General features: G+C 43.1%; 1 protein-coding gene across 1 annotated transcript in view; it reads left to right on the top strand.

The window, feature by feature from the left end:
• Nucleotides 1-2,724: 2,724 nt before the first annotated feature.
• TRPM7 (transient receptor potential cation channel subfamily M member 7) overlaps nt 2,725-14,745 on the top strand; it is a 106,657-nt gene continuing 94,636 nt past the window's right edge. Inside the window, exon 1 of the mRNA XM_044979877.1 lies at nt 2,725-2,996. Coding sequence (XP_044835812.1) covers nt 2,994-2,996 — 3 coding nt within the window. The 5' untranslated portion in view covers nt 2,725-2,993. The remainder of the gene's footprint in view (nt 2,997-14,745) is intronic.

Here is a 14,745-nt window from a genome sequence, read left to right as displayed (position 1 = left end):
AAGGACCAGAATGTTAGTTCCAGCTATCCATTTGTGTGACTGTTACAGAAATTTGTCTGTTGCTTGCAGCCCCTGGATTTGTCACAACGCTATCCACTGCTAATCTCACAGATATTTGTCTCTGTTACTGGAACTTTAAATAGAAAAATCATTACCTTCCTACAAGAGTGTCAATGCAGGGAAATATCTGCAGATCAGTTCCATGTAATTACATCAGAGCTTGTTTCTCATGGAATATGAATGTTTCCTGAAAAAGTATTTTGATTTGTGTTTTCTGCTACATTTAGGTATGCTTAAGTGTTTAGGGTCCAAATCTTCTATCCTTACTCACGCTGAGTCACACTGATTTGAATGTACCACACATTGTACATAAAGGTGGCAAAATCTGGTCCTTGGCTAGCTGCAACTCAGTCTGAGATTCCCCTCCTCCCCCTACTGCTGTAATAACTTCAGTGTTTTTGCACTGGGCCTAGTAAATCAATTTTGTTCTCGACACTGTGATTTGCCTCCAGACTGCTTTTTGTCACTGGAAGAAAAGTACTGCAAATGTGTGGATTAGGTAAGAGTCAGTAGTTAACAAAACAGTAATGTTGGAAATTTGTTTTTGGAGAGTGAGGTTTTGCTAGACCATTAGTATTTGTTATGTTCAGGGCAGCAGGATTAATTTCTTAACTGAAAACACCCTTTTTGCTATCTTCTGGAAACAAACTGAAGATTATTCCAGTTTGAGATTTGTTACAGAGGATTTACCATGAAAATCTATAATGAAATTCTGCTATATTTTAAAATAATGGCATAGATTCCAAAGTGTGCTAGTTTTATTTTTTGTCTATAAGACAAGGTTCCTGCCCTGAGGAGTTTACAACACAAATGGGACAGGGCTTATTACTGACAAAAGCGATCAGTTCCAACTATACATTTTTCTGCAAATTTTGTCCAACACACGTGACATACACTTTAACATGGTGTTAATGACTAATTCTCTCCCTTATCCAAGCATATGGATGTAACCTGCAGGGAAAGCTTCAGTGATTACTAGATTTTTTAAAACATAATTTAAATAAGTTGAATACCATAGCTCACTTTTGAAATACATCAACTGTACTGTGTTTTATGAACTTCTGGGTGCATATTAGTGACCGGTTTTTATGGAGGCACCTGTATCAACACTGAGAAACACAGCAGTTAGGGCATGATTCTTTTGATGTACTGACCACTTCCTTGAGGTGCTAAACACCCTCATTTCCCAGCAACTTCAATAGAGTTGAGAACAGCTACTTTCTGCATGCCACTGATGCCTCAAGGGATCAGCCCTAAAACTTCTCACCCATTCCCCAAAGCCAGTACTGTTTTTGCATGAAAAATCTTAAAAAATGAGAGGCATTGTAGGCCCCCAGCAGGAACGGAGTTAAGCGACTTGCCTTTGAATAATATGGTTCCAGTTAAACTGGTTTCTAACAAACTTTGAAAGGGGCCTACTGTTGTCATGTTGAAGAACTGGCAAATCCCTGTGCTAGCTTTAAAAGCTTCTTTTTAGTTTTAAAATGCTTCTTTGAGACCCAGCTATGCTGTATTGGGTAAGTTAAGTTGCTAAGGCTGATGCAAGACATTTCCTCACTCCAGCAGTTGAAAGCAGTTGAGAGCTAGTTCTTGCTCCTGGGGAAACATGGGATCTGACATCTGATCTTTCCAGGAGCAGAGTAAGATACAAGCCTGCTGGACTGTCCCTGTAGGCTTTTTTCCCCCAATGAGAGAGCTCACTACAGCTGGCTTTAGGCACCTGCACTAACCAGGGGCACTTCTGAGTGTTGCAGGCCAAGCAATGTCAATTCTGTGGGATGGAACAGCTGATCTGTTAAATCTCTCATTCTGTTGAAGCAGCAAAGAATCCTGTGGCACCTTATAGACTAACAGACGTTTTGGAGCATGAGCTTTCGTGGGTGAATACCCACTTCGTTGGACAGAAGCTCATGCTCCAAAACATCTGTTAGTCTATAAGGTGCCACAGGATTCTTATTCTGTTATTCCTCATCCCATACACAGCAGCAAATAACTGTGCACGACACACTCAGATCAACATGCCACAATCAGATGCTGGGATCTGTCCTCTCTGCTGGAAAACCCCTCTTGGTAGTGAAGATAAGAGGTGGGCTACGATCCTCCACTTTATGCCAATTCGCTGTGACCCAAGGGCCACCGCAGCCCTTGAGTTGGGCAGAGGCGGCTGCCTGGGGACATCTCCAGCTGTCTCCGCGGCGCGCACAGAATAACCTTTTCCGTCTTGGAGCCGGGGCGCGTCTTTCAAATGACCCCCAGTCTAGTCCCACAGCCCGCGGTGCCCAGCGGAAATTAGCGACGTCGGCTGCGAGCGCCAGGGGAGTGAGTCACGCGGCAGGGCAGCCGCCCAGCGGCGCAGATTTGCTGCGGCAGCGTTTCCCTCATGGTGGGTCTTTGCCCCTCAGGTGACCCTGGCCCGAGCCGACCGTAGCCCTGCGGCCCGGGCACGGGGTGCAGTGCGGAGAGGAAGGGGCGAGCGCAGGGGCCGGGCAGGGGCGTAGGGGGCCGCGAAGAGACCCGCGGGTGGGGGGGGACCAGCGGCAGCTCTGGCGCAGAGAGGGAGGGAAGCCGGCGTCTCCCCCCCGCTCCGTGCGTCTCCCTCCCCCCGGGGGCGGTGCGCGCTGACGCGGCAGCGCTGCTGCCCTCGGCCTAGGGGAGTCGCACAATTATGAGAAGGAGCCGCCGGGCCAAGACCGCCACCGCCGCCGCCGCCAGCGTTGGGTCCCGGAGCAGAGCCGAGCTCGAGCCGCCCCGCTCTCCTCCTCGTCCCTGGAGCGCTGTCCTCTCCCGGCCCCTCCCTGCCCAGCGCCCCGCAGCCGCCGAGCTCAGCCCCGATAGATGGAGACAGGCCCCGCCACCGCCGAAGCACGAGCAGGAGCAGCCCGGCCCCAGGAGAGCCAGAGCCGGGGCCGAGACCCAGCCCGACCCTGAGGAGAATGGTGAGGGGCGGGGGGCTGGGCTTGTCCCGACTCGGCCCCGGGAACCGCGGCGGGCCCGCCGGCTTGGGGCGAACAGGTCCCCGCCGGCTTGGGGCGAACCGGTCCTAGCCGGCTGCTCCGAGCCCGAGCCGGCCAGGGCCGCTCCCGCCCGCCCCCTTGGCGGAGCGGGGCACGGGGCTAGCCCATGGCGCCCCCCCCCCCCCGCATGCTCCCGGGGCTGTTCAGCATGGGGGGAGGGGTAGTGACGCCTCACAACGCGCTGTCAGATGCGCGCTAGTGACACGGGGGGCGGGGAGCGGGCTCAGGTGTTTCCGCCGTGATGCGCCCGGGTGTCAGCTCGCCCCGCGGGGCGCACAGCTCTCCGAGAGGTGCCTGCACCTTCCCTGGAGCGGATGGTGTCTCCCTTAACCCTGCGCCCTCCAACAGAGCGAGTTTGGTGTCAGAATAACCCTCGGCTGGTTTTCAGTATTTGTGTTGTCTCGTTAGCCTCTCTCGGGACTAAGTAATCCAGGTGGCGTCATACTTTAGAGAGGCAAGAGCTTTGCCATTGCACAGTATTTTTCGGCATTTATCGTATGTAGGCTTGGAAGGCTTTTTGATTCTTACCAGTAAGCGTCAATTTCACCATACCCCCCCACAAACCAGTGAAACACATTTTCATCAATAGTAATCGAAAGAAAAATGCTGCTTGAGATCATCTTAGAGTTTGATTTGTATATTTTAACATGGGATGTTGACAGTTCGTGTTTGTAAAGGTTCTAAAGCTTTAACTTCTTAAATCTTAACATCTACTGTCAGTAAATAATTATTTTCTGCCTCCCCCCCGTTTGTTGCAACTGTGAAAACTTAAATAGCTATAAATTGAAAAAAATGCTTAAAACCCATCCATAATTTTGCAAATTTGAAACTTTTAATAAAAAATCTTAAACATAAACATTGATAATGTCTGGTAATTATAAAAAATGATTTCTGCCAAGCCTAATCACGTGTTCCTCTTGATATAAGCCAACATTGTATTATTGCTGCATACCATACTAAGAATATGAATCTTGGGTCTATCAATTCAACCCCCTTTCTCTTTTGCTTAAACTGCTTATTTTGGATCTTGTTTCTATTCAAGAATATTACTTCATTGTGACACACGATCTTTAATAATGTACCCCTTTAATCATTTGCCTAGTTAATCAGAATTATTTTGTACACAGCTATATCTTTCTGAGACTTAACCATTCTTCCATTTTAATTTTTCCTCCCTATTTAATTCTTACATGTCATAACTTTATGTAAATAATAAAAAATACAGGGCTCTATATTAGGACCTGCACTCTAGTAAGATATTGCTACTTACAGCTTTCTGGAAAGACTACACAATTTTAATTTTAAACTTTTGTTTTTAATTACTAATCGGTTAATTGCATAGCTGATACTTAGTTGATACAGTAATCCATCATGTGGAACTATTTCAAAAGCATTCCGAAAATCCAAATAGAGTATTAAATCTGTTGTTTACCACTATCTAGACCAATGTTTTTAATTTTAAAAAATGTTTTATGACATGACTTATTGTCTGAAACCATGTTGATTCTCACCTAGTATATTGTACATTTCTATACACAAATGTTATGCCTCTCTTCCTAGTACTTAGAAATTCTAGGACAGATGCTGAAAATTAGACTTTCTCCTTTTTAAATATTGGGACCTAGATTTGATGAGTTGAGAGATTGCATGACAAAGTTTCATCCTGTATTTGTTATTCCTGTTACATACTGTGACTGTACTGCAAATTGATCCTTAACTGTCACAGGTTTCTGGGTTGAATTAGCATTAGCTGACTTATTTATTTTGTGGCAGTGTAGTAGCTACATTATAGTATCTTGTACCTTCTGCTTTCGTTGGAGTTTGTCAAATCTTTCATTATATTCAGAAAAAATCATTTTACAAGTTAATTTGCACAGAATGTTTTATTAAAAAAATTATTTTGTGCTAAATTCAAGATGTTCTTAAACAGCCAAATCCTTTATAGAATATTTTAAATTTCTCAAGCGTTAATACTAGAAAAACTTAGTATGTATTTAGGCCCTGATCGTGAAAACACTTAAATCAGTGAGTAAGTTAGAAATCAATATGATTACTCTATGACGACAGTTATTCAATTGCTTAAATGTTTTCAGTTAAATTTGTTTCAGTTTGGGACACTTTCTAATCTGTTGTTTGGGGGGGGGAAGCTATTTTGTTGTATTAGTAGGCTTCGGGTTGGATGTTCATCTGCTCCTTTTATCTTCTGCTGTTCTTGTTTTCATAATTCTCATTAAACTGGAAACGTCTGAAGGCATTTTAAAATGTGACTTCTCATTCAGCAGGGAGATATGACAAAGTAGTGTAAGTGAAAATGTTTATTTTAAAATCTGACCATGTAATTCTCCTCCCTCTATGGATCTCTCCACTGGCTCTGTCTAGTCCAGCGGTCCCGAACGCGGTGCCAGTGGGCGCATCTAAATACGCCTGCATCTTGGCCAGCGGTCGAGCATCCGCCGAAAGAGGATGAGAGGCATCGCCGCCGAAATGCCGCTGAAATTCGGCGGCATTTCGGCGGATGCTCGACCGCCGCCATGGTCCTTTGTCTGGCGCCCACCAGGCGAAAAGGTTGGGGACCGCTGGTCTAGTCTATCACATTTCAGTTTAAGCTTCTTGTCCTGGTCTTTGAGGCTCTGCATAATTCCCTCTGTCTGCTTATCCAACTTTGTTTCTTATCATGTTGGCCCTGACTTCTCTGCTCCACTAATGATAACAAACCTGGATGCCCCATTCATCTGCTTCTCCCACAATCATCTCTACTGTTTTTTCTATGCCTTCCCTTCCTTAAACTGATGCAGTAGGCCCAAATCCGCATCCCTCTTCTCCTTCAGTGTCCTTCTTAAACCCACCTATATTGTAATGCTAACACAATTTGGCTTCTTGTGCTCCTCTAGTAGAGAGACTAGACACATAGATATAAAGAGAGAGGTGTTGAATCTTGTTATTTTCGTAGGCTACAGCTACACTAGAGCGCTTACAGCAGCACTGTTGTAAGCTCTCTAATGTAGCTGCTCTAAGCTGCTGGGAGGGAGCTTTTCTGTTGGCTTAGCTACTCCAGCCCCTCTGAGTGGCGGTAGCTGTCAATGTAAATTACGTCGCTGTGGGGGGTAGTTTATTCACACCGCTAAGTGACATACATTATGCTGACATAAGCTGCAGTGTAGACATAGCCTCAGTTAACAGACCTGGTCCTTTGGCTTGAGGAGTAGAGGTTTGTTTTTGGGTTACAACTAGCCTGTGGGTATTGAACCTGGGAGCTAACAGTATAAGGAGTTCATACGTACCCTTTTGTTGAGTAATTATGTACTCTTGTTGCTGTGTTTACTTTCTCTCTTTCCCCAGTCTCCTGTTTTGTGTTCCCTTCATTGTGTTGTCACTTTAGATTGTAAACTTTTTGTGGCAAAGACAGAGGATGCATCTTTCTTTGTGCTCAGTAAATAAACTAACACGGAATAATCCAATTCCACATTATTTAAAACGAATGTCCCACACCTATTTGTTTCACAGGGTAAGATTATTAATGGTTGTTTTATTTTAATAAAAACAAAAAACCATCAGCTTGATGACCATATTTGTTTGAAAACGTTGTACCTCTGTTGCAAATTGCACCTGTGGCTTGCTAAGAAGTGTGGTTTTTAAAAAAAACAAACCCTCTGTATATTCAGTTTGTTTACAATTTATAGGCAATTTGTGACAGCACTTTATATACAGTAGAACCTCAGAGTTACTTACACCTCGGGAATGGTGGTTGTTTGTAACTGAACAAAACATTATGGTTGTTCTTTCAAAAGTTTACACCTGAACATTGACTTAATATAGCTTTGAAACTCTATTATGCAGAGAAAAATGCTGCTTTCCCTTTATTTTTTTAGTACTTACATTTAACACAGTACTGTACTGTTTTTTGTCTCTGCTGCCTTATTGCGTATTTCTGGTTCCAAATGAGGTGTGTGGTCGACTTGTCAGTTTGAAACTCTGTTGCTCATAACTCTGAGGTTCTACTGTAGTTAGTTTTGTTTCTTTCTCCCTGATGGAAAGATATATATAGAAATAAAAAAATCAGTGGGAAGGAAGAACACTTAGACTCTGACTGTGTCCCTTTAAGCAATATTTGAATATAGTTTAGATTGTGACTACAAGATGCTGATACTAAATTTGAAAATTCAGTATTTAACAGAGAGGTTTGGTATTTGTGAATTCTGCTTTAAAATTTGAAAGCGGAAGGCAAGGAAATGATCCTTTAGTATATTTTACCCAAAAAAGGACATATTTTACTGATGGATTTATTTATTTTGAAATTTCTTCTTTGCTTCAGTGGTGTCTACTTTTATTATAGTATTTGCATGCTGTATTGATCTGGTGAAACATTAACTTTTTTTTTTTTTTTGGGCAAGTCTGAAGTAGAGTTAGTAATGCAAGTTGGCAGTAAAATAGTGTATGTTGTCCAGAATAACTTATTGTCTTTGAGATAATGTATCAAATTTCCAGTTTAAATAATTCTCTTCTAAGGGAGAGTTGAGCAGTGGAGTAGATATCTGCTTAAAATTACAAGAAAAGGTGTAGCTAATGCTACTTAGGAAAGCTGTCCTATTTTCTGGTCGACAGCAAGAAAACTAAACAAGACGCAATGCCGGAATATGTTTTTGCCAATCTTGCAGTGACCAGTGTTTGAAATAATTAAAAAAAAAACTTTCACTGTACACCATCTTTTTTTTTTTTTGGGTGGGGGCTTTGATTCGGCTTTTATATTTGTACCTCTCATGTATTAAAATAATTTGAAACATTATTGAATATTTAGTGTATTTAGAATAACGTGAATATTAAGTAATTTTGCAACTCTTTGCTTAGTAACATATTTCAGGATGGCACACATTTAAGTAGTTTGGGTATCTAGGTAGATGCTGAAGTATGTTAAAAATACTTATTTGCCTTAGGACTGCTGGTTCAAATTTAGGCAGCCAACTTTTGAGTAGATAAATTGAATATCAGGCAGCAAACTACATCTGTGCGTCTTGTTCCTTTACCACTGTAGACTTTTTCTCTGGCTTGGATGCCTGCAACTTTGCCTCCCCACAAGTCCATTCAAAATGTAACTGCTAAAATAATCTTCTTGGCTTGTTGCTGTGATGCTCCTCCTCTCAAGTCCTTTCATTGGCTACCCTCCTCCACTGTACCAAACATAAACTTCTCCTTTCTATCCAGCCTGTTGTGTTATGGCAAGGTTGACTCATAGTTTTGCTCTGCTAAAGATGCCAGCCTTGACCACCTATTTTTCTGACAAGCACTTATGCACTTAGTCTTAGCGTGCGCCTCATGAGCAGGGAAAATCTCCCAGTCAAAATCCAAGAACCTGCCACCTTAATCTGCTTCAGCTCCCTTCTAAAATTCACCTCTGCTGCAATACTACAGAAATTCAAATGAGGTAGCAACTGGGCAGATGGAAAGTTGTGATCACTGCTGCTGAATGGCTGAGAATTATGCACATCCTGTTGTATTTTTTACCTTGTCTCCATTGCGCCCCAGCTCAGCCCACTTGTTTGTCTCTTAGGGCTTGTCTACCCTAGCCCTCTAAATTGGAGATTTAGTGGGTCTGGTGAAGACGAGAGAAGTCATTAGAAGAATCCTCTTCTGTCAACTTCAGTACTCTACCTCCCTGAGAGGTGGAAGCTAAGTTGGCAGGAGAGCATCTCCCATCTACACAGCATGGTGTAGACACTGCGCTAGGTCAATGTAAGCTACATCGCTCCCCCCCTCCCCCCCGAGCGACACATTATTTTGATTTATAATTAGTTTGTGAAGTAAAAAGTTCTATATCGGGGTTCTCAAACTTCATTGCACTGCAACCCCTTTCTGACAACAAAAATTAATACACGACCCCAGGAGGGGGGACCAAAGCCTGACCCCCACTGTCTTTGGGGGTGGGAGGGGTAAAGCCAGTCTGGAAAGGGGATGAGGGGCAAAGCTGAAGTCCAAGGGTTTCAGCCCCAGGCAGAGGGCCTGTAACCTGAGCTCTGCCACCCAGGGCTGAAGCCCTTGAGCAGTGGGGCTCAGGCTTCAGCCCTGGGCTGTAACAAGTCTAAGCCAGCAAGTCTAAGTTCAAGTCCCGACCCACAGTTTGAGAACCGCTGTTCTATATAAATTAACAACGGTTTGGGTCTTTGTGTACGCTAGCCTTGCATTTATTTATTTGGAAGAGTGAATTTAGGCATAAACTGACAAGAAACTGATTATTTCCTGCTTATCAGTGTCTGTGCTTAATTCCTCCATCCCCCCAAATACAAACTGTTTTAAATAATGTTAAGGTAATAAATTGAAAAATCAAGGAATTTCTAAATATGACTCATGATTTTTGACTAACATCACTATGCAAAAATGTAAACCATAGGCATGGGTCTTACTGGTTTGTCACAGGAGCTTGGCATTATTATGTAGCTTTTATTTTAATCCCCTACCCCAGACTCTCGCATGAGGCTATAAAACGTGCATTATATACCAGATGGACCAGAATAGATGTTTCTCTCTTGACTAAATCTGTAATTGTGGTTGGAGAATCATACTTTATAGCTCAGATAAAACAAAGGGTTCACTTGGATTAGTTCCAGCATCCTGTGCACTTTAATTAGGTCACGTGCTACAATAGGTACAGTGTATATTCAAGGTGATTTTGCTATGGTTTATTCTCTCCCATCTTTTTAATGTTTAAACTGAATGTTTTTAAAACAGGTGTACAAAAAGGCCTCTACAATCTTAAAATGGCAGAACTGATTCTGTTGCCTACTCATTAGGAAAAAGCGGGTACTGGGTTTGGATATCAACAGAAATATACACACAAAATCGCTAGTTGATTTACTTTCTGGTTAACTTTGAAAAATACAGATGTTTATGAAGGTGCTGACATACTTCTAGTAGTGTGAATAGCACCTTTGTAGAACTAGTAGCATGCCTTCTTTGTTTAGGGGGTTGAATTCACTGCATGATCAGAGGGGTTTACACAGTTTTAAAGTGTGTGTTTGTAGATCTATTTCTATAGATCTACAGGAAAGCTTAACTTACTCAGGATCTTGGCATCCATGCTGAGCAGCCAGGTTCCATTATAAAATCCTATTTTATCCCCAAGACTGGTATGGCCTGTAAACTGCCAGTTTTACTCTGACAATGTTTCTGCAAAGTTTGACTTGTTTCAAGTCACTTAAAAAAATCCCTAATTTGAAAATGACTGACCTTTGTTTTAAAAAAGCTTACTACCCTTTCAAACTTTTTGCATACTCAAATGTTGTCAACTTGCACACTGTATATATGTGAAAAAAATAGGTTGTAGTTGTGGATAGTTTTGAGTCCAGTCCTGCTTCCATTGACTTAAATATGAGGTTTTCTTGTTTTATTTGATGTTGATTTCAGAAGGAAAAGGATTGGGCACAGTTTGTGAGCATGGTGCCCTCTGCTGATTGGCAACAGCATGAAAAAAGTATGGGTGCCAACATGGCTGATAGGTCTGTTAACTGTCTCAAGTAATGGAGGCCTATATTTATTGGAACTAGTGGTCCAGGGTTCCAGTTCCAGCTCTGAAAACTAGAATGCTTTCTTAAAATTTTGAGAATACTCTATTTACATTAATAATAATGTACTGAGATTAAAACACTTTTTAAAATATTTTTTAAATTATATTTGTCTACCTCTGTCTTCCCAGTGAAATCGCATTAAACTGTGACCTTTTATTCTAGGTAGCTTTTTCTGGTTTTTGCTGTTTTTATATACAAAAATATTAAAATTATTTAAGACACCGATACTATGTCAAAACTAGACAAGGTTTTCTGTGAATGAAACCAGTGGAGGAAAAAGTGTGTGTGTGTGTGCGCGCGCGTGCGCGTGTAACTTTTCTCATGTGAGTAAGTTTTCTCAGGGTGTAGGACCTAACATACATAAACTGCTGTAGTAGCAGTAACAGTTGCCTCTTGCATGTTACTGAAACTAAGTGTCAAATTATGAATTAGGTCTGGAAAAATTATACATTACTTGCGTGTTAATTTTATTTAGGGAATAATATCATTGAAATATGTACCAATATAATTTCAAAAGTTTTCCCTTAAAGACTAGATCATTTATAAGTCCTAAATCAGTGGTTCTCAAACTTTTGTACTGGTGACTCCTTTCACATAGCAAGCCTCTGAGTGTGACCCCCCACCCCTATAAATTAAAAACACTTTTTAATATATTTAACACTATTATAAATGCTAGAGGCAAAGCAGGGTTTGGGGTGGAGGCTGATAGCTTGCGACCCCCCCCCATATAATAACCTTGTGACCCCCTATGGGGTCCTGACCCCCAGTCTGAGAACCACTGTCCTAAATAAAGGACAAACTGATACCACTTGCTGCAATTTTAAAGTAGCCTGCCTTCTTTCTCTTTCGTTCTCTCTTTCTTTTCTAAGGGTAACATAACATCACATTCTTGGGATTTGTGACACAAGCAGGAATTTATTCATGTAAATTTCTTTTCAATTATAGCTATAGGTAGGATAACTGCGGTAATGCCTTTCTCCATGAACACTGCACAGTCGTGGTTTAATATGGTAAATATGCACTTTTTCACAGTAGAAAAGATATGTTCACCTAACTCAGTCAAAATGGCAAGTGTGATAGCTTGAATTTTATATCATGCAGTAGTTCTTCTTACCTTTCCCTGCCCAAATGGTTGGTTGTTTCCTCGGCTTCTAGATTTTCTTCAGTCACTCCTGTAATACTTCCATCTTGTTTGGTATTAATGCCAAAATACATCTAGAGGTGATGGAGGAACTTGCTGCTGCTCTCATTGTATAGTCTGCTTGTATGTGCTTGATGAATTTTTAAGATTTCTTGTATGCTTGACAGCTGAAATCCAAGATCTGCTTTTTTCTTCCTTTAAAAACAAATCATTGTGCAAAGACTACAAGGAGAGAATCGCTTCTTGTCAAATCTGCACTTCTTGAAAAACACAGGAATTTAAAACTGGAATTCTTGCCCTTATAAACAATAATCTCTGTAGCTGTCCTAATAGGAAACTTGTCCTTAGCTAGCTCTTGCTGTCTACAAAATGTCCAGACTTTGGACAAAAATATTTACACAACCTTTATAGATACAGCTATCATATATAAAATATGAATTCTTTATCCTTATTGACACTTTATCCTTAGTGTATAAAATTGGGTTTTGAACTGGAATTTGGCCATACAGCTACTCTGTTCAGCATTGGGAGCATTACTCTAATGTGGAGAGGATCTCCTGTTGCACAGATGCTCCTACTCCTCCCAAATGCTTCAGGCTTGGAGGGTGTGGCTAGAGGCAAGTGGGCATTGCAGAAGTGCATTGCATTAAACCCCAGTGCAGTTTTCAACTCTGTTAGGTCACCAGAGCAGCCCTTATTGTGCCAGAAGCAGTTTCACTCTCTCTAGCATAGCTAGTGCCTCCCTCACATAGAAAAGACATGATGAACTCTTTACCCTCTTATTCCCCTCTGATGTTCTATAATCAGCTTGTTTGGCTGGTCTACCTTTGTTGTTCTCGCTTCTCTTCCATTCCTCCTTAATATGCTTGGTGCCACCCTGTTTAATTTTTGACCTGACTATATTACATCTAATGGTGCCAGATGACCTGAATAGATCTCATGACTAAAAATTGTAGTGTGAATGGGACTAACTGTATTCCTGTATCCAACTCTGCGTGGGGGTGGGAGGGGAGTGGCAGCAGGGTGTATGTGTGTGGGGAGCTTTGATCCAAACTCTGTTCTGTTGACATACATCTCTCTAGAAAAATGTAGCTCTGGTAACTTTACAGTTCCTCTAAGTTTAAAAACCATACTCTATGTATATATTATGAAATGTCCAGGATGAATCTGTCAGTTTTTAAGTAAACATTCATAAAGTTTTTCAGTTGTAGATATCAAAACAGTCTGTTTTGTTCTGTGGAAGTCTTGTTTTTATATTTGTTCATTAAATCTCATTTGCTGCTGCCTTAGGAAACACACAGGTAAGTGAACATATACATAATACTCCATTGCATGCCTTTCTGAGAAGAGGATGGTAATAACATTAGTAATTTTAAAAGTGTGAAAGGGCTGTTGTTCTTATGACTATTCTTCTATGTCCTTTTCTTTAACAGATTGTCTAACTAATAAAGGCAGTAAGCTGATATTTTATGTCACATGAACTTCTTTTGAACAAGTACATAATGTGATATAATCAATGGGCCTATTAAATACATACACCTCTACCCCGATATATCCAAATTCGTGTTATATCAGGTCGCATTATAACGCAGTAAAGCAGTGCTCTGGGGAGGCAGGGCTGTGCACTCCGGTGGATCAAAGCAAGTTCGATATAACGCGGTTTCACCTATAAGGCGGTAAGATTTTTTTGGCTTCCGAGGACAGCGTTATATCAAGGTAGAGGTGTAGTGTGCAAGTTTGAAAACTACTTGGAAGAAGTACTTTTATGATACGGAGTTTTGTAAGATTTTTTTTTTTTCTCCCTTACTTGGTTACTCTCACTTTCTCCAATATTACTCCTGGGAGGATTCTGCATGACTGCGCACCTGTAGAAAATGCCCCCCCTGCAGAATTCCTGTGCTTCCCTGCAGAAAACAGCAGGGAAGCAAAGGGAAGCTGTGCGGGGGGCAGGGCCTGCTCCAGGCACAAGCATCCCAAGCTAGGTGCTTGGGGCAGCAATCTGCAAGGGGCAGCAGTCCGTGTGTTTTGTGCCCTCAAGCAGCGTGCCCAATTGCCACCGTGGACAGCGAGGGCAGTCCGTGTGCCGTTAGGGCAGCTCACGTGTTCCCGTGGTGGCAGCAATTCGGCGGCAGGTTCTATGTTCAGCTGTCCGCGGCGGCACAGCTTCTGTCTCCTGGCTGAAGACATAAGCTGCTGCCAAATTGCCGAAGCCGCGGAAACGCGCGTGCCGCCCTAACGGCACACGGACTGCCCCCGCCGTCAGGGGCAGCAATTTGGCGCGCTTCTTGGGGCGGCGAAAACAGTAGAGCCGGCCCTGGCTGGGGGATGACTATGGGTGCAGTTTGGAGGGAGGCAACCCTCCCCCCCACAAAACACAGGTGAGAGGGCACACAGGGTTACGTGCCACTGCCCCTCTCTCTGCCCCCCTCCCCCCCCCAATTTCTGCAAGTGCAGAGCTGCCCAGCTGAAGGAGCCTGCCTCTTGGCTCCACTGACTGCAGCTGAATGCCGCCTCCTTGGTCCCAGTGCTAGTTGTGCTCTCCTTCTGTGTGCTGGGAGCCTTCCTGTTTTCTGTGCAACAGTAAGTGCCTAGGGTGAGGCTGGGTAAGGGTGGGGAGGAAATGAGGGAAGTGGGGGTGAGAGGGTGGGGAAAAGGAAGAGAGTAGAATAGGGCAGGGGGGAGGGGAATGTGGGAGTGAGGGGAGGAGGATAGGGGATTCGCGTGGGAAAGGGGGGGAGCCCAGCATGCAGCATCCCATCGGCAGCAGCTGGGGGTCCCCAATTAACCAGGCCCGTCAAACTCTCACTCTGACGAGCCCCCCTCCTCTGACGAGCCCCCCCACAGCCCCACTCCATTGATCCCCAACCAGCTGTACCTGGACCCCCACCCCATCAAGCCCCAGCACCTGAACCTCCCCACTGAGCCCCTGCACACCCAGACCCCTCCTGCTCAGCCCCAACCACCTTCACCTGGA

This window comes from Mauremys mutica, chromosome 11 (assembly GCF_020497125.1).
Source record: "Mauremys mutica isolate MM-2020 ecotype Southern chromosome 11, ASM2049712v1, whole genome shotgun sequence".
NCBI lineage: Eukaryota > Metazoa > Chordata > Testudines > Geoemydidae > Mauremys > Mauremys mutica.
Note: the sequence above shows the minus strand (reverse complement) of the source record. Positions and strands in the feature narration are given on the sequence as shown.